This window comes from Neomonachus schauinslandi, chromosome 7 (assembly GCF_002201575.2).
Source record: "Neomonachus schauinslandi chromosome 7, ASM220157v2, whole genome shotgun sequence".
Taxonomy (NCBI): domain Eukaryota; kingdom Metazoa; phylum Chordata; class Mammalia; order Carnivora; family Phocidae; genus Neomonachus; species Neomonachus schauinslandi.
In genome coordinates this window covers 122,480,113-122,500,654 of record NC_058409.1, presented here as the reverse complement: position 1 = coordinate 122,500,654, position 20,542 = coordinate 122,480,113, and the positions used below count along the sequence as shown (strand labels likewise).

General features: G+C 42.5%; 1 protein-coding gene across 3 annotated transcripts in view; it reads left to right on the top strand.

The window, feature by feature from the left end:
• The first annotated feature begins 739 nt into the window (after positions 1-739).
• SLC1A3 (solute carrier family 1 member 3) overlaps positions 740-20,542 on the top strand; it is a 78,025-nt gene continuing 58,222 nt past the window's right edge. For 2 of the 3 annotated variants that reach the window (XM_044916951.1, XM_044916952.1), the window contains exon 1: positions 2,561-2,741. In XM_044916951.1, the coding sequence (XP_044772886.1) occupies positions 2,561-2,741 (181 nt within the window). Of the gene's footprint in view, positions 827-2,462; positions 2,742-20,542 lie in introns of those variants that run through there. The other variant, XM_021696247.2, reaches the window with a different exon arrangement.

Here is a 20,542-nt window from a genome sequence, read left to right as displayed (position 1 = left end):
CAAGTGTGCATTTACACTCGTGGGTCTTAAAATACTTTTTACTTCATAGCTCAGCAAAGATCCTGGTCTCTGTGTGTTTCTTACCTTTTTAGTCTTTGTAATGCAGGCAGTTTGAGCTAAATTAGATTTGTTATAAGAAGAGTTTAAACTGCTAACACAGAGGCATGCCTCATCTTGTGTTTTGAGTAACTTTAGGCAAGTTTGCAGAATTGTAGTGGGCATTTCTTTTTCTCCATACTTGCTGCATTCTGGGTCTTCCCAAGAAATGTCAGTTATTTCCCCCAATTCTAAAAAGAGGGACTCTTTTTAACAGTTGTACAACCAGGCAAAAGAGCACACTCTCGAGTTTCCTTCAGGGGAGGAAACCTGCAATAGTGTGAGATAATTAAATTTAGTCTTAGCAAAGTCTTCTTTGAAACGTTCTAATCAAGACTTCCAGCTTTCTGAGTGTGTGTGTGAGCTTTATTTTGCAATTCTTCCTGGTCCCGGTTTTGCATTCCTAATGAAAGTGAACTGACAAAGCGTGAAAGTGGTCTAAGGAGCAAAACAAAGCCAGCAAGCATGCTTCTGGTGAGCCAAGATTAATCAATATTCCAGAAACCTCGGGTTTGCCCCCTCTTTCCCTGCGGTGTTTTCATTTTTCCCCACTCCCCGTTTCCCGGGCGCAGACTCCTCCCCTTTTCTTAAGTTGCCCTGATAGTAACTTGCAGTTTCAGAGAGCGCGTGTATGCCTCGCTCACGGGCGTTTGTTAGTCTGCGGTACCTGCGGCGGAATTCACCTTGTCATCGCCTGCGGTCCCGGCCACCCGTTACAAAATCAGAAAAGGTAAGTCTGACGTCCTGGATTCCTGCTGGGCTTCACTCCCCCTTGCCCTTCTCCACCAGTGTATTTTGTTTCGCCTAGCGGAGGAGTAGCGAGGGTAAAAAGCTAGCCATTTTGGTAGATAAAGTCCACGTTAGTAATTTCATGTAACCAGCGCGTGGTATTTATGCCGTGTCCGCTCTTCACTTGGATTTGAGTCATTCGGGCTGGATTGGGGGTAGATTGTGGTTCCAGAGCCAGAAAAGAATCAAGGCTGAGCTGGTCTGTTTTAAAAAGTGGCTGGAAAGGGAACCAGAGATTAGTGAAAAGAAAAAAAAAAAAAATCTGGTCTCTCGTGTCACCCCTCCTTCCCTTCTCCCTAAACTTGTAATCTGTTGTGAAGTCTTAAGCAAGTTGTGGGTCGTATTGTCACTGACCCCAACCTGCAATTTTATTTAAAAGTCAAAACTGTTCAGATGAGTCTTTTTTTCCACACTTGGATTTGCCAAAAGCCTCGGAGGAGTCTTTTGCTTCCTAGTGACCTCCCCCACAGCCGCCCACGCTGGCTGCTTGCGCTGCCATATACACACGTCCACAGGCACCACTGATTTCTACTTGGATTGATCACGGGAAAGATTATGGATCACAAATCTTATAAAACAGGACGAATCCTTTGATTTCTTCAAGACAACTGATTTCCACCCAGGAGAGATTGACTTAGATATATTTGAATAACCTAGGAGCACTTTAAAGAAACTAGAAACCACACATTGTAATGTTTGGAATGAAAATTGGATTCATCTCCTCTGTTCTAGAAATCCCAAATTTTGAAATACCCAGAAGTCGCTGATGGTTTCCTCAGGAGACTCCGATATGATTGCCACAAGGACAGATACTACATTCTACTTGTAATAAAAATGGAAATGAATTACGATTTCAGATAATGTATAGATGGGCTTGGAAATCTTTGCTTATTTCAGGGAAAAAAAATTAAAAGTGACCCTGTAAAATAGTCAAATATATTTCCGAAGTCCTGTGCATATATTCTTTTCATTGCATTCTTTTCATGACCATATTTATTAACTGATATTATCATGTTTTTTCCTAAATGAAGAAAATCGTTACTTTATTATATATAACAGAAAGCTCTGACGGTGAAATATCAATATCTTAATTCATTTTATTGACCTGGTTATGCCTTCACCATGTACGCGACATAAGCCATCAAGTAATTATTGAGCGCTTCCTGTGCATTCAATTCAATTAGACATTTATTGAGGGTGAACATTGTGCAAAAAGCACTTGGCTAGGTTCGGGAGAGAGGTGGGGGTGGGGGCTGCTCAGTCACACTCAGGGCTCTGATGAACCCTTTTATAGCCTCCTTGGAATGGGAAGGGCAGATTTTTTAAAATAGAACACACAATTCTGCTGGTATATTCTTTTATTTATTTATTGCTCAGATAGTCTGAATTTAGGCACATCTCTCACATGTGGTCCAGTAAAATATGCACACCCCGCCTTGAAAACTGGTGTCATGGCTCTCTAGCCCTTGATTCCTGCTGAGATTATGCAGTGTGCCAACTGCTTGCCCTGCTGTGGGGCAGCTCTCATTTCTCACCCCTGCAGGCTGTAACTCTCGTCTCTTCTCTCCTCATTCTAGTTGTGTTCTCTAACACCAAAGAGGTCTGGCTTTCCGGGGGTGATTCCGAGACACTGAAGTGCAAAGAAGAGACTCTCCCTCTCCTAGAGAAGTAAAATATGACTAAAAGCAATGAAGAAGAGCCCAGGATGGGGGGCAGGATGGAGAGGTTCCAGCGAGGAGTTCGTAAGCGCACACTCTTGGCCAAGAGGAAAGTGCAGAACATCACAAAGGAGGATGTTAAAAGTTACCTATTTCGGAATGCTTTTGTGCTGCTCACTGTCACTGCAGTCATTGTGGGTAAGTCATTTGATAACAACCAAAAAAAAAAAAAAAAGGATCTTGTTTCTCTGGGGCATCTGGCTGCCTGAGCATATTATCAGATGGACTGATTGTAGGTATTCAAAATAATCGTCCAGGCTTTCGTCTGAACTGGAAGATTTTTTTTTCTCCCATTAAATGACAGTCTGTTGGCATGTTTGGAGCAATATATGGTAAACACATGGGAATCTGAAAAAAGCATCATTAGGCATTATGCAAATCAATTGATTGTGCGGAGAAGAGAAACAAATCAAATGTTTTCCCATCTCGTGTAAGGATGAAAGAGTGATAATTTAATCATTAGGCCTGAGCAGTTAAATAACAATAAAAACAAGCATGCCTGCTAGATTTGGCCAAAATGTAATCATTATAGGATGTCACTTTCACTTAAAACTAATTTATACAATTAGTACACCCAAAATGAGGTACAGGTTCCTAATAGTAATTATCTTCTAACTGGTGCTGACTTGAAGCTGAGTATCATGCCTAGAGGGAGAGGCTGAATCTTTTATGTGTTTGCACTCCCCCATCCAGTGACTAGAAAGAGTAAATTGAGAAAAGTGTTGACACGGATCTTTTTCATTCATTCCTTCCCATAAATAGCTGTCCCTTTCCTGTAGCTTTTCAGCCTCTTACAAATGTAGCATTGTTAACAGCAATCTGTACTAATAAAACATTGTTTTTGTTTGATTTATTGATATCTGAAATTATCGCTTATTACTTATGGGTGGCATTGATCCTACTTTAAAATAGAGCTGAAGGAACTACTTACTTGGAATCTTTGACTGAACCAGTGTAGAAATCCTTAGGCTGGTAAAATATAAGCCAAGGCCATGTTGTAAAAACTGTCTAACTCAAATTTCTACTATGTGGCCCAAAAGGGGGAGGGGGCATTTATGTACAGGTTTAATCTCTACCTTGGAGTTTGCCAAGATCTCCGTCAAATATAAAGAGTTACATAATGACACTAAAAACCAAGAAAGTTTTGTAGCTTGGAAATATAATTAGAACTTAATCTAAAAAAATAGGAGTCTTAAATTGTAGACAAATAGGAATACAGCAGGAGAATAGTTTGTCACAAGACTTTAGATATATTCCATTTCAACATCTTTTGCTCCTGTTAGTAATTGTTGGTGATTAATGACTGTTCAACTAATTTTAGAGATGTTCAAAGAGAAAAGGTCCTGACAGACTCAGGGAAGCAATGGCTTTCTTTAGTAGGTTCCCAGGTTTGTTGTGGTTTTGTGTTTTGTGCTTTTAAAAGATTTTATTTACTTATTTGAGAGAGAGAGCACAAGCAGGGGGAGTGGGAGAGGGAGAAGCAGGCTCCCCACAGAGCAGGGAGCCTGATGAGGGGCTCGATCCCAAGACCCTGGGATCATGACCTAAGCCAAAGGCAGATGCTTAACTGACTGAGCCACTCAGGCACCCCAGATTCCCAGATTTAAATACATTCCTGGGAGAAGTATTTCAGTGATGTGTCATTGTCTTAGAAGTTGATGTAAAATGCCTGAATGATAGTCATCAAGCCAAACAGTAGCTGCCAGATAATAATAGTGAACATTTATATAGTACTATTCCAACTACTTTCTAGGTGTTTTGCCTATATTAGCTTACTTAATCCTCAAACAAGCCTATGAGTGAGTGGGTAGGTATGATTAGTATGAGCTTTATTTTATAGATGGAAATATTGAGCATGAAGAGATCAAGCAACTTGCCCAAAGTCATGCAGATAGTAAATGCTAGAGCTGAAAGTCAGACTGAGGCTATCCAGGCCAGAGGCCATTCTCTTAACCACTTTGCCATCCCGCCTTCCTGCTCTGTGAACTAGTTGGTGTCTTGTGAGAAATGCCAGGAAGAGAAATGCCGCTATGACTTGGTAGAGGCCGAGTAGCAAACAATGCTAGATGCATTCACATCGCATTGTCATTTTACTATATGACTTACCCAGTTAAATCAGCAGAAAACTTACAATTCTCCTACAAATGATTAAGCCACATCCCTCTCATTCATTTAACAAATACTCATTTATTCAGCAGTCTTACACCCTTAATAATAGAGCTCAGTGATACTGGAGTATGTTTGGAAAAGATGCAGAAACACTTAATCAAAACGGTGTTCTAAACACAAGAAGAGTTCGATTTCTAGAACAGAAATGTTTCAGTTAAAGAAGAGAGGAATGGAAAGTAATAAAACCTGCACATGGGAGGCAGACTGATGGAGAAGCAAGTTCCTAAGTGATTACAAAGACAAATCTCCAATAGAAGGAAGATAATGCCAGGATTTAATAGTCCATTTTCTCTATGAGTTCTGGGATCATTTCCTAGACCAGTGAGGACTTTCCTAACATTTGTGAGAACTGCAATGAGTTGGCTGAGCTGGGGTAGATAACTTGGCAGGGTGTCCTCATGGTTGGCTTTACTAATGGAAACTGAAGAGGTAGAAGTAACAAGAAGAAGGCCCTAACAAAGAAACACATAAAAAGAGCTCATTGACAGTCAGACCGCTGAGTCTACACCAAAGACTTGGAAAGGCAAATAGACAACTTAGTAGCAAACAGACTAAGGAAAGAAGGAAGAATCCTTCAGTTATCTCTTGGTGTGTCTTCCATTGAGGGCCCAGTGGAAACAAAGGCGCCATTGAGCTTGTCACTGGGTACCATGTCTACATCAGCCCTGAAAGAATAATAAGAACATGTCTGGACTTCAGCTCTCTAATCCGTTTGCTGCGGCATAGGAAAAAAACTGGGAAGATGCTAGTAAGGAAGAAGAGAAGTTATTTTCTCCAAAGAGGAGGTGAGAAGAACCAAATTCTTAGGTTTTAATCACTTTTAATAAAAACCTAATGTCTAATGTCATTTCTAAGCCATGTCAAAGTCTGAATGTGCCATGCTCTGACAAAGCGACGTAATGGGTGCAAATTAGCAACCTAAGAGAATGCATTGCCAAGTGTTAAGTCCCTTTAAGAGGGTTCATTATTAAAGCATGAGATAAAGTGTCTCCCAGGGCTGTTGCAGACATCTGTCTGACAAAAACCACATTGAGGAGAGTGGTTACTATCTTTCTCCCTCCAGGAGGCACTTTGTTGTTTCAGACTGTGGTAAGTGGGATGAGAGTGACCTCAGACACCTCGCTGAAAGAAAGGGAAAGTCCTTTGTTGCGTTCAAGTCACAGAATGCCCATCTTTCTGTGTCCAGGAAACGAATAGCACAATAAAAATGAAATCTCAGGCTAAAAATTTTTGAAGAAATGGGTCATAAGATCAGCTGCAAGGGGAAGCCAACTAAGTAGCATTGCGTAGACTTGGAGGGTGATTTTACTTGAGGGAATTCCTGAACACAGCAACCAGCACCTTTCTCTGCTGTTTGTCTACACACACACACACACACACACACACACACACATACACACACCCCTTTTATGTTTGGGCTGTCCTTTATATGGGTTTGAGAAAAATTGGTGACTTTTCAGAAAAGAAAACGTACTGACTAAATGTGTATAAAGCATTTCCCATCATTCCCTAATACTCTTCAGCAATGAATGTAAACTGCACTATAATTCAATGCAATTCAGCAGTATTTCTGAAGGATATACAAGAAACTGGTCATTGTGGCTGCCTCTGGGATGGGAGCTGGGTGTCTGATAATAGAATAGAAGGAATATTACTTTTCTTTAAATAAGTTTTTGTATGGTTTGAATGCACATTCATATATTATCCACTATTATCTATTGTTTGCTAAATAAATGTGTGGTTTTGTTTAAAGATTCAGTGCTATTCAGCAATTTAACAAATACTGAATGTTGGGTATCTGGCCTGTGCTATGCAATGCGGAGTCTCTGCCCTCAGGTCATTTGGTAGGAGAGATGGATAAAATGAGATGACAAAGGAATAGACAAGGTTCAGAGGCAGTAACAGGGAGTTTTTAAATTATCTCTAAACATTTTTTAAGTGAGATCGTATTATCCATGCTGTTCTATATATGATTTTTGTGTTGATACTTTAGAGGTTCTACTTTCTTATGAACACCCGTGGGGGTTGTCGGGGGTGGGGGGTGTCGCCTGGATAGCTCAGTCGGTTAAGCGTCTGCCTTCTGCTTGGGTCCTGGTCCCAGCGTCCTGGGATCGAGCCCTTCGTTGGGTTCCTTGCTCAGCAGAGAGCCTGCTTCTCCATCTCCCTCTGTCCCCCAACTCATGCGCTCTCTCTCACCCTCTCTCTAGTTCAAATAAATGAATAAAATCTTTAAAAAAACAATGTGGGTCCTAGAAAGAGTGTGGCTTTTGATGAAGGATAGACATGGATTTATATGCCAACTGTATGATTTAATAGCTGTATGATCCTAGAGGATGCTTTTAACTGCTCTGAGCCTCGGTCCCCTCATCTACCATTACACGTATTATATACATTGCAAACACTTACACTGTGTGCCAAGCACTGTTGTAAATGTTGTTAACACATTAGCTTTATTTAATTCTCAAAACAAGCCAGGGAGGGAGGTATCCTTATTCTCATTTCACAAATAAGGAAACAGCTCAGAGACTTCTCCCAGAGCTGATGCATATTGACCGGGATTCAAATCCACCAATCTGGCCTTATGTTTAGACTCATCCACTCTTCTGAGTGCTGGTCCCTGCCCTCGGGACATGTCCCTTCTTGTTTTATGACATCAATTAGCTAAGGGTGTGCACTGACCCAAAGACAGGAGTGACAGAAAGGAGGGGTGAAATTGAGACCCCAGTACCCGAGGCAGTCCTGCGTCCCGACAGCTGCTTGCCTGGGAGCATTAGCGGAAGAGCCGGACTGCAGGCCATCGCTCCGGTTTCTGACTTGGGTAACTGCGGGTGCTGGTGCTATCAGTGAGGGTAGAATACAGGAAGAAGATTGGGGCAGGAATGGGAGGGGGGACTTCGGTTTTTGGGACGTGTTGATTTTGAGATGCAAATGCCACAACAGAGATACAGTGCAAGAAGCTCACTCTGCAGGGAGATTCTGAAGGTATTTTGATGTTGAGACTGAACCAGGGCAGGTTCTGTCTTTGAGGGTTAAATGAATAATGATCACTGAAGCGGGCTGTCCTCCTGCATAAGCTATTGTGTAAGTGAGACTCTTCTCAGAACACTGTTAACTCCTGGGCCCTTCTCTATGAATAAAGCGAGTATCTCCCAGAAAGGCCGTAGTGGTATTCTGTGCCTTGCACACATACACAGTCTCTAGCTGAGTCAGTTAGTTCAGTCAAACATGTTTAGTGATGTGGTTAGCCAGCAGCTGCCACACTGAAGTGACTGGTAATGGGACCAAAGGGGCCAACGGCTGGAGTTAGCGGCGTGGGCACCATGTGGGTAGCCTCTCTGCCTACCAGGAGACAGGCATCTCCACACAGTTGAACAACAGGAATCCAAAGAATGGTGAAAGATTTCCGGGCTGGGATTTATGGTTTCTTCAACACTTCCTAGAAACGAGAAGAGGGAGAGGGAGCTTCAGGAAGCTATGAGAAAAGGGGGCTTCTGGGGTAGGTCCTCCCCTGGTGCTGTGGAGCTCCGCTCCTCACAGAGGCTCCTGGGGACAGAGGGCTGGGAGGAAAGGGGCTAGACCTCATGAGCTCAGAAGCCGTGGATTCACCATGCCCTGCTCGGGAGAAGGGACACAAAGGTAGGGTGTAGGGACTCGTGATTTTCTTCTGCTTTGTCTTCACCCCCAGGGAGCAGAAATACAGAAAAATTGTCAGGGACAGCAATAATAACTACCTGACATGTGCTCACGGCCCACTTGGATCCTGGCCCTCAATTTTTCTCGAAAAGCATTCCAGGGAGCTGCCTCCTATCGTGGGGATGTAGTCCAGGACCGTACAGGGGAGAGGGGAGTGGATCAGGGCTATAGAGTCTGGATTCCGACACTTTTAGGTTTCTGTCCCCAGTTCTGGAACTGAGCCTCTGTTCCTTCATGTGTAAAATAGAATAATTGTAACACCTCTCTGCCAAGATTTATATCCCAGTTCCGCTACATACAACCATGTAAACTTTAATAATTTCCTTAAGGGCTTGGCAGGTAGAATATCCATAGAAACTGTACACCCCTCATCTTTTGCTTGTGTCTTCGCTGGGGCACCAAGTGAAAATACACACTGATTTGATGACGCTATCTGCTAGAGACCTGAGAGCCTGGGGTGCGGGGAGGACAGGCCAGGAAGGGGAGAAGATGACCACCCGGTTGAGGTCTAGGATAAGTGGCTTCTATTTCCTTGGCTAGAGAAGAGAGCCAAGAAGACTTGTAGGAAGAGATTTAGTGGTTATAAAGGGCTTTGAGAGGCAGAGATGAAAGGCTTAGAGTAAGTGATACTATCATTATCTGTCCCTCACCCACCTGGCCTCCTGAGCCCAAGCAGAAAGGAATCCCCGGGCCCAGCCCTTATCACAATACAGACTGCTCAATGGAGGGCGTGCCTGATAGTAGATGTCTCAGGCAAGGAGAGCTGCTGAGAAAATGTTTTCAATAAATGTTTTAACCTACTCAATCGTGCATTTTTGTTCATACCACTTGGGACCAATCTGCTAGTTCACCACCTCCCTGGCTTCTTCCTTTTCTCCAGCGTGTTGGGATCTACTGCCCATTACCTGCCATCCCTATCAGAGTTGGGACAGGCTAGTTGAGGGGTTCTGGAAACCTGGGAGGAGTGTTGCTGGTTCCTAAGAGAGTTGGTAGGGGGTAGAGGGCTTGATGTCGTTCGAAGATTATCTCTGGATTTTACTTTGCTGTTTTCTTCCTGTTCGTTCAGGTAATGAGAAAACTGAGCAGGCAACTTCAAATTTGTTTCTCTTTTAAGTAGGTTATCAAATAAGCAGGTGTGTCCAGAACCATTACCTGCAGTAATAATACCTTCCATTGTTGCGGTGCTCCAGTTTACAAAGTGTTTGCCCAGTGCACTCTCTTGCAATGCGAGTCCAGGGCCCAGTCAATCCTCCTCCTGAGCAGTATCTGCACATGTCCGGAATGCAGCTGAGAAATCCCTGAGAGTCTAAAGGTCCTGGTTACAGACCCAGCTCCACCATCAACTCACTCACTTTATGATTCAGGACAAATCTCTGGGCCTCAGATTTCCTCGTCAGCAAATCACGTTTCGACTAATGTCTGCTTCCGACCTCAAAATTCTATCATTTAACGTCTGCTTTGCCTTCCTCTAAAGCAGAATGTATGGAGTAAAACACGCCAGTGTTTTCATTCCACTCCTTGACGCTGTACAATTGCAAGGACCTCTATTCCATACCGTTGATCTCCCGACCGCTTCTAGCCAGTCTCTCCCATCCATAAGCAGCCCCCTTCTGTCCCACTAAATTCTTGAGGGCCATCATGTTCCTGCACTCTGGGTGGCATAACCAGGTTGGAGCCCACAGATGAGGCAGGCCTCTGCCCTGCAGTCTTCTGCCCATCTTTCATAAATCAGAGGAGAAAGGTGGCGAGTCTCTGTTTTTGCTGTAGAGCCAACAAGGCAGGGAAGAGCCTACATTTTCTGGAAAAGGCAACTGGAATTTAAGCCCTGTCTTGTCCAAGTTGTGCATTCCAGGTGTTAGAGAGCTTGATATTTATGGAACACTGGGGTGCTATCATTCATCAACTATTTGGTCTGGCAGCTGGGTGAGCTGTATCATTGCTGTGAGGTGAGGAAACACACAGAGCACTTGAGGGCACGAAGTGTAGCCATTGGGTGCGCCGAGTATAAAAATGAAGAGTTTTAGGTCAAGCTTCAGGGCTATCAAAGTTGCCCAGCGCTTACTCCCTAACCCAAGAATATTTCCATCACTATGCCCAGTCAAGAGAGGTCCTCGAGTGGTTTTGAAACCAAAAAGAGAAGAATAAAAGCCCCCATACTAGATAAGGAAGATATGCCCTGGATGAATTAAGACAAGAGGGGGAAAGGCACTCTTTTTTTCACGCTGTGTATCGTCTCAAAGATTCAAAGGTAAATATAGGAGCAGCGAGTTAAAAGGCACCCTTAAGTTTTGAATTTCAAGACTGAGTCTCTGTCTCCAGAAAGGGCACCTCCATTCTTCTTGTACCCAAAGAGACTCTCCAGTTCTCCAACAATGATTCCAGGCCACAGCCCGCTTCTGCTTCCCAGAGAGAAAACAATAGGCTATTAGCAAGAGACTTTCTATTCAGAATCTTGTAAGATGAAGCCCATCTGTCCCTAATGAGAGATGGACAATTGCTGCCCTTCTCATCCTTTTAGACACATTGCATCCCTGGAAATTTCATCTTTAAAGCAAGTAAGGCAAAACCCCAGGGATCCGTGTGCTTGCTGCTGCCTTCAACTTGTTGAATGTGAATGATGAATCGAGAAGGAAATTCTGAGTCTTTTAACAGACTGCCGATGACCAGAGCCATCTTCTTTTTTTATTTATTTACTTTTGTCCTCTTGGATTTGCTTTTTTAAGGCAAATGAAATAGACATATAAAAAAGCTGAGATTCCAGGGACGCCTCGGTGGCTCAGTCAGGTAAGGATCTGCCTTCGACTCAGGTCAGGATCCCAGGGTCCCGGGATCAAGTCCCGCATCGGGTTCCCTGCTCAGCAGGGTCTGCTTCTCCCTCTGCCTGCCACTCCCCCTGCTTGTGCTCGCTCTCTCTTTCATTCTCTCTCTTGCTGACAAATAAATAAGTAAAATCTTAAAAAAAAAAAAAAAAAAAGAAGCTGAGATTCCGTAGACTTCCATTTGCTTTTTTAAGGCGAATGAAATAGTCATATAAAGAAGCTGAGATTCCGGGCGCCTGGGTGGCTCAGTTGGTTAAGCTACTGCCTTCGGCTCAGGTCATGATCCTGGAGACCCTGGATCGAGTCCCACATCGGGCTCCCTGCTCAGCAGGGAGTCTGCTTCTCCCTCTGACCCTCCCCCCTCTCATGTGCTCTCTCTCATTCTCTCTCTCTCAAATAAATAAATAAAATCTTTAAAAAAAAAAGAAGCTGAGATTCCATAGACTTCCCAGGGCTTTGTCAGTTCTGCCATTGCATTGCTTTGCACAGTATGATGGATGATGAAAGAGTGTGTTACCTTTGCCTAGTGGTTCACAGGGTGACTTTGCAGCTTTGGTGCACTCGTTACTCGTTACTCCAAGGGCTAAGCGGACGTGATCCTATAATGATTGAGTTCAAAGTTTTTTCAGATTCACTTCCTTGTCTCCAGAAAAAAAGAGAACTATTAGGTCAGAAAGTGATCCACTCACTAGAAATCTGAGCACAAATAGTCACTTTCCTCTCCCTGGCCCAAATTAAGTCAACCCATTGCTAAAGCAAATTAAAGCAAGATGGAGGAGAAACTAACCCAGTCCCAAAGTGACTTTTTAGAAAGATCCAAGCATCTAGCAGATATACCGTAGATCGGAATTCAGTCAGATTTTTTTTTTTAAGTTTCGTTTTTATTTATTTAACTAATCTCTACACCCAACATGGGGCTCAAACTCATGACCCAGAGATCAAGAGTCATGTGCTTCTCGGACTAAGCCAGCCAGGCGCGCTGAATTCAGTCAGATTAAAAAAAAAAAAAAAAAAAGTGAGCCAATTTTTTTTGCTTATTTATTTTGTTATTTTATTTATGAAATACATTTACACTGCCCAAAATAAAAAAGTACAAAAAGATATAAATCCCTTGTTATCAGTTTCTTGTGTGCCTTGAGAATTATTTTATGAGTATAAAAATAAGTACGTATCTATCCCTTTTTTGCCTTTTGTATGCAAATGCTGGCATAATATATATAGCCTGCCTTACATCTTACTTTTTTAACTGTACTATATACCTTGGATATCGGGCCTTATTCGCACATAAAAAGCCTCCTCCTTCTCTCTTGGGGGTGCATTAGATGGGTGTACCATCATCTATTTAAGCAATTCCCGATGAATGGGCACTTACATGGTTTCCAACTTTTAGATATATTTGTTAAATGGTACAATGAATAATCCTATACCAAAGTTATTTCCCCCAGGTAAAGTGTATCTGTGGGAAACATCCCCAGAATTGAAACTGCACTTACAGTTTCTACTCAGTCATAACACCATTTTATTTTTTACCAGAAAGGAATGCAACAGGTGCCAATGATTTTAGTAGAATATTTTTTAAATGACCATGGATGGGACATTTGAAAGACCTATAGGATTATTTGCAAATTTAATTGCCACTTCACATAGGCTATGTTAGTGCAGTTTTAGGCAGAAAGCACAGGCTTTTCAGAACTCCTAGGGTTCTTTTTTTTTTTTTTTAAGATTTTATTTATTTATTTGACAGGGACACAGTGAGAGAGGGAACACAAGCAGGAGGAGTGGGAGAGGGAGAAGCAGGCTTCCCGTTGAGTAGGGAGCCCAACGCGGGGCTCGATCCCAGGACCCTGGGATCATAACCTGAGCCGAAGGCAGACGCTTAACGACTGAGCCACCCAGGCGCCCCTCCTAGGGTTCTTCTGATAGAGTTGTCTTCTCTGAGTTGCTTGCCATGTGGATTTGTCTGCATCAGTTACCCAGGGCTGGTTTCCCCTGGGCACCACTGGTAGAACAAGGCTGGAGCAGGTATTTCCCACCTCCAGCAACAGGAAATACCGAAAGACAAAAAGAATGAGCCAAGCCAGGGCCCAAATCTCTGTAGGATGTGGGAACAGAGGAGTGGGGGAGGGTTGAAAGGTTGCCTCCCACAGAGTAGCTTCTCTCCAGGAAATGCCTGGAAGTTTGGGGTGAAACCAAAGACAGGGAGCAGCAGACCCCTGGAGCAGGTAAATTCACCATTACACCCTTGCCCTTCTTGTAAAAATAAACCAGTGGAACTTTATGCCCACCGGCTTCATCAGGCTTGCTTGAGACAGACTTATGACTTCTCCAGCTTGGGCTACACGCTAGCCCAGTTCTAAAATAGAAACTTCTATTTGATCTCTCAAATAATTATTTATTGCCTACCTGCCATAATAACTATAATGGCCAAGTTGACAAAGCATTTTTTTGACCTATTAAAAAATGCTTTCCTACGCCTTATCAAGGACTTTAGAATTCATGAGAAGAAACAAGATACATTCATAATATAGCAGCTAAGATTTATAATGCTTTTGGTTTACATGGTTCTTTTAAACTCAGAACCTTTTGCCGAGAATATTAAAGTTCAAGAAGATTTTAGATACTGCCTGCTCTGATCTATCCCTCCCATTTTGTGGACCACAAAAAAAAAAAAAAAAAAAAAAAAAAAAAAGGTCCAAAGAGATGACATGATTTGAAGACTAAACTGTGGAAATGGGCAGACCTCAGTTTGCAACCCCATTCTGCCAACATCAGTCACTGGCCCTGTCTCCTAGAACAAGAGGCTTCTTCTTTCAAGGGTTCAGTCTCCTCCTCTGTAAGAGGGCGATATTAAATCCTGCACGTTTGATATGAAGATTCAATCTTTTAAGTCAAGTACCCACCAGCATCATTTGCTGGCAACGTCAGACCCAGAACCTCATCTCTGAAATCTCAGTCCATGATCTTTCTAGAGCCTCACACCTGCTCTCCTTCATATTCAAAAAAAATCAAGCCTTGTGGAAGAACCAGGAATCAGGAGCTATCACTCCTGGTTTGTGAATCTAAAAACCTAAGCCGTATGAGAAATCGAGGTTCAGCTGAGACCCAGTTTCACAGATCACGAGAGAGAAATCACAGTTTGGAAGAAGGAGTGTTCCTGAGGGTTAGTCACTGAGCTCACAGAACACAGTGGGAAACGGGATTTACTATGAAGCACAGAGCAAAGCGATTCCTCCAAATTCCTCCATTTGGTAAATGTGTGCAGCACGGCGGAGAGGGGAGGTGGCCAGGACATGCTGGGTGTGGATCATCTGAAAGAGAACTAAGCCATGCTGCTTGTTCATTCATTCAGCAATATACTGAGCACCTACTATGTGTCAGGCACTGTTTCAGGGGCTTAATATGTATCAGTGAACAAAAACAAATGCCTCAGGAAAGAAAAATCTGGATCTCTTGGAGCTTATACTTGAGGAGGCAGAGACAACAATAAACAGCAAGCACACGAAATTAGAAAATTATATCGCGTTTTGGAAGGTGATAAGAACTCCTGAAACAAAGGCAGCCGAGGGAGAAGAAAGTTCAGGGTAGGCTGCAATAAGAAGGTGACATTGGAACGAAGTCTGGAAGTAAACATGGGAACTCCTGCGAAGAGTGTCCCAGGCAGGAAGCAGAGCCCGCACCAGGCCCATAAAGTGGGATCCTGTCTGATGGTGGAGCAACGGCGAGGCGGCAAATGGTGAAACAGGGCGGGTGGTGGGGTGGGGGGTGAGTTCTGAATATGGTGAAGCTGGGGAAGCAGGCCAGGTGCAGCCATCACAAGGCTTTGGGCTTTTACCCCACGTGATGTGGGGAGCCATGAGGGTCAGAGAGGAACAACGCTCTGGCTTGGGTTTTGAAACACCTCTGGGTAGTATGTCAGGGGGAGGCTGTAGGACGGCAAAGCAGAAGCAGGGAGACCATTTGGAAGGCTATGCCATAGGCCCAGGCAAGAAGGAGGGTGATGTATGAATCTTGGAGCATTCTTCCTTTATAAATTAGGAAAAAAAAAAAAATGAGGCCTAAGAAAGATCACATTAAGAGTTAAAGGCAGGGCTAGGACTACAATCGCAACATCATTCATTCACCAAACATCTATAGAGCATCTTCTCTATGCATGTGTCTACACCACACGAGAAGCACTTGATAAAGAGGCCGAACGACCTTTGCACTGGACAGCCCCTGACCGCCCAGGGCAGCTCACTTGTTGTGTGTGTGTGTGGGGGGGGGTGGGACCCATGACTTGCTTCCAACCAATAGAACGTGGCAAAAGTGGTGGATTCATTCCTGTGCTTTTGTTGCTGCATACATTGATCATTGTAGCCTTGAGACAAAGTAGTGCTGGTCTTTTGTTGTTGTTATTGTTGCTACATAAATGAAAAGATCCTACCTGGGAAATAGTAGTGTTTTATCACATAAAACCAGTGTGTGCTATCAACAGAAATTTTGAAATCATTATTTTCCTCGTGCCATCTTGCATATGAGCGGACAGCATGGTACTCTTTCTGGCTAAAGATCTGCAGGCCAAGCTTATTCTGGGTAGGAGTTTGAATGTCCGCTGACTGGTTTGCAGGGTCGACGTTAGAAGAGCTCATTGGCTCATCCTGGGTGGACATTTTGGTAGTTTTCATAGGGTGGCCTCAAAATGGAAAATCTTCCTCTCAAGGTCAGTGCCACTATTACTTTTAGATTCCCTTTTGGTGTTTGAGCTCTTTGGGAGCAACCTGTCTTTTTCCTGGAGAATTTTGTATGGTGAGCAGTAAATCTAGAAAGCTTTGGTCTGCCAATCTGTTCGTGACAGTTTGGAGATAGGGCGGGGGAACTTGGGTAAAATTTTACTATTTCAAACTCCAATGTTTATCAAAAGTTAAAAGTTGAATCGGTCCAAATTTTACTTCAAATTGTGCCTCATTTTTCTACTCTTACATATTTTCTGGCTTCTTAATATTTTCATTAATTTCATCAGATTAAATATGGGCCAAATTCTTAAAAGATGTCTTTAGCTTTTAACTTGCTGTGCATGTCTGGCTTTCAAAAGGAAGCCTGTGGTGGTGTGTTCTTTCTGAGGCTCTAGTGTGCACATTGCATCTTAGTTTAGAAAAGCGAAGTGATATTTAATCTTCCAAAGAAGTGTTTGTGGTAGAGACTCTCTAGGGGAAACAGCAAACCCCTGAAGGACTCACTTCTTGAGCTCTTTATATTAGGAGAACATCTTTAAACAAAAATGCATCTTTGTTTATCGAATTCAGCCAGCACAGTTCATTTCGATCACCTCCAACGTTCCAGTTAAGATATTTCCTAGATTCCAAAAATCCGGTAAAATACCAAAACAGGAATGATAGAAGACTGTTGACTGAGAATGAGCAATCCGAACTGAACTGTAACATCCGTGTATTATATAATGTCGCCAAGATGCAAACTACAAAGTGTACTTCAGCTGTAACAAATCCCGCGGGGAGGTTATTCTGATTTTTATCGTTGTTTTTGCAGAGTAATCAATAATAAAGGATCTGTTCTTTTGCATTAAAGATCTGGTGGCCATCAAGGTTTTTATTAGCTCTGGGAACCTCAGTCAATGCACTTCAAGGACGTGCAGAGGCCATGAGTGAGCAGCTTTAGCACAGTGAAGAAGGCCACCCCCCGCCCTGCTGCCTCTAACTGGTCGGAAGGGCAGAGAGTAGAGGGCTCTGAGAAATCTGTGCATCAGGATGTGAGGATGTTTCAGGGAAGACTCGTTTCATCGCTGGGCTGCATAATCAGAAACCTGAACTGCTTACCCCAAAAAAGCAGTCTTCGCATTCAGAGCACTTGCTCCTCTTGATTGGTCGCTGACAGCTGCCTGACCTTACCACCCTGGCCTCACCTCTAATGCTGCCTGGCAGAGCAAAAGCCGAAAAAAAAAATATATATCTTTTGTTTATTCATTCAACAAATGAAGTGAAAAAAGCTGGATGTTGACTTCATTAAGTAACACCAACAAAACCTTTGCCCACCTCAGGCTCTATATTAGTTGAACTAATTTGAAATGGAACGAAAAGGTAGGCGAAATAAACTTGCGTCCTAAACTTAGGCTCGTTAAATTAGTACCATGACTGTTGAGAGGCCAGGAGTACAGCAGAGTAGGTGAGAGTCCAGGCTCTGGAGCTGGGGAGCCTGGGTGTGAAGCCCACCTCAGCCATTCACCTGGCATTGGGGAAGCAGCTTGACCCCTCTCTGCATTGACAGTGGCCCCAACCTGCACTGGCTGTGAGGTTTTGGCAATTTACCTACCCTCTCAATGACTCCAGTTCTTCATCTGTGAGGTGTAGGTAATACTGGTCCTGACCTCTGTGGTTCTCCAATGTGCTCGTGAGGGCTCAGCATCTTGCATGTACTCGATGCCTGCAAGCTATTGTCATTAAACATGGGAGCCTGAAGCATGTTTTCACTTCATGTCCTTTCCAGCTTTGTTACTGATGGTTTCCAAGGATTACGATGCGTGAAGTGCGGTGAAGAGGCAAGCTATTTTAATTAATAAGTTTTTTGTAAGTTGAGTTAAATCATTCCATCAAAAGGGATTTGGTGGAATCATTTTAAACAGTGATCTAGTACTATGATAACCGTATCGGGACCTATGATGGGTTTCAGCATGGACTGCGTGCCTCTGGGACATCGCTAGCAGGTCCAAGATTATTACTCAAGTGCTTCCAGAGTTCAGGAGTTAGAAATGCTAAAGACCCAGGAGCCGGGTTGATTTGAGACCTGTCCTCAGGCCCTGGCTACAAGGATAGGTCTGTGTTTGAGAGGCATTAGAGTGTAGTAGAAAGAGCTCTGGGTTTTCTTTAAAATTCCCAAGTCAAGCCCTTAATAATTCTGTAGCAAGTTAACTAGCTTCTGAGCATCAATCAGTGTATTCATTTTTTAAAATAAGCATGATAATATCTACCTCATAAAGTTGTGATGAGGATCAGGCCACCATTGAGCCTATTAAGGGCTCAATAAATATTCCCCTTTCCAAGAAAATCTCCTCTTTCCTAGGAGTAGAAATGGCTCACTTGGTAAACCCAGAGAGAGCAAACAGATCAAAGCTTAGTCAGGGGCAAAACTGATTCAAAGAGTATTTGCCATGTGCTATCCCTCTAAACAACTCTTCTCTTCAAAGCTTTCGACCTGAAACTATCCCTTATGAAGAAATAGATGGTGACTTCTATCTGCTGTCCCAACTATAAAGAAGAGCTTTAAGAAAGCGGGGGTTCCACATTGGAGAATGTAAAGAAACTGAGACATTCTAGAGTAGCTGATGCCAGCACTACGCTTCCAAGCAAGAAGCTTGTTGACTGGAAAAACAGAAGAAAAATATCATCACCTCTTGAGACTCTGCCCCCTGGCTGTTTTTCTGCTGCTCTGGTAGACATCTACCTGGTGGACTGGAGTTAAGAGACATCATTCACCACTGCCCAGGACTCACTCACTGAGCTGGCCTACTTCCCCTCCTAGCACCTAGATGAAAATTGGTGGCACTGGATAAATGTGGGATTTGATGGGGGGAGAAGAGAGAAAGTACATAGAGCTCCCAGAGAGAGAGAGTCTGGCTACGGCTGCTATGGCTGTAGAGAGAAGAATACAATCAGTGTTGGCGAAGGTTAGACTTTGGGAAACGGGATCTAATGCACCTAGTATTTAGAAAGATTAATCCCCTTCCTTCATCGATATTGGCTTGTCTCTTCCTCCTAGAACCTGTCCCATTCTAAATGATAACTTAAATAATTTAAATTTCTTAAACAACTTAAATAACCTAACTAATAAATACCTTCTGGACTAGCCAGGATCCTACCCCTCCTCGGAAACAGTGTTATATTTGAGTAAATACATTTCTAATGAAACGGCCAACTTAGAAATGAACTTGTAAAACCAAGCCTGGTCTTAAATTGTTATTTGGCAGATATCTAAAATTCCTAATACTTTGATATGGTCAAATCCTAGGTGACCAAGATGAGCTTCTTGTGTTTATTGTGCACATTTAATGTTATAATTGAATGACAAGTGTTTAAATGCATTTAAATAAAGATCAGAAAACAATCAATTCCAGTAAAATTATATTTAATTGGAAGTAAAGTAAGGTTTATGAATACTTATTTATTTACTTACTTATAAGATGAAGCAGTTATTTCGGTGTGACTTGGTCTTTATTTAAACAGGCAGGAAAAAACTAGATATTACCAGCGCCTTTTAGAATTCCTATGTGCTGTTGATGATGCGGTGTGGAATAATGCACACTGAAAATTAGAATTAAATGCCTTACCCCAAACCAAGTTCCAGGAAGATTAAAGCTTCAATATTTTAAAACAAAGCAAGCAAACAATCAAAGAAGGAAAAATGAATTAAAGATTTATCTAACTTGGGAGGAAGGAAGGAAATTAAAGTGTATAACTCTTGAAGAAATCACCTAATAAAAAAAGATGTGCAGACTTTATTTTATAAAAATGCAAAATACCTGTGTATTTTAGAGTAATAGTATATGGCCAGCAATTAGAAGAATAGAGCAAATATTTTACACATAGGCAAAGGGTAGTTATCTTTATTATGCAAAGAATTTATAAACAAATACACACATATACACATATAAACTCTTCAACTATTAGGATTTAATAAATGCTTGGAGAATATACAATTAGGAGAAATGGTTGACCTCGTTAGACGTTAAGTAAATTGAAAGGAAATAAGAAACATGTACTATTTACTCATCACATTCACAAATTTTGTTTAACAGGTTTTTATGATAATTCTCCCAGCTCCTAGCAATAGAGATAATACTACAGGCCTGTCATTCACTAAGGAAGCATTGAACTGAGCGGCCACCCCACTGGGAAAACAATTTGATAACATCAGTCAAGGTCATCATAGTCTTCAATGCACAGGTTTCCTTTCTCTAAACTGCCGTAAAAAAATATTTCTAGTTCTAAAACAGCCTTCATACATTCATCATGGTGTTCTTCATAAAAGTGGAAAAAATGCTAACCAACCTAACTGCTCAACGACAAAGGAAGTATTAAGTAAATTTGGTACAGTCATTGGATCTGATATCATGAGGCTAAAAGCGATGCTTAATGGTGACCATATATGGAAAAGTATATTCCGTGTGATTTCCGTATATTTAGCTCTGTATGAGAACATTCTGAAAAGAAACTCACAGAAGCCCTAACAGTGGTTGTTTAGCTGTACGGGAGAGGTAGGCAGTCTGGGAGG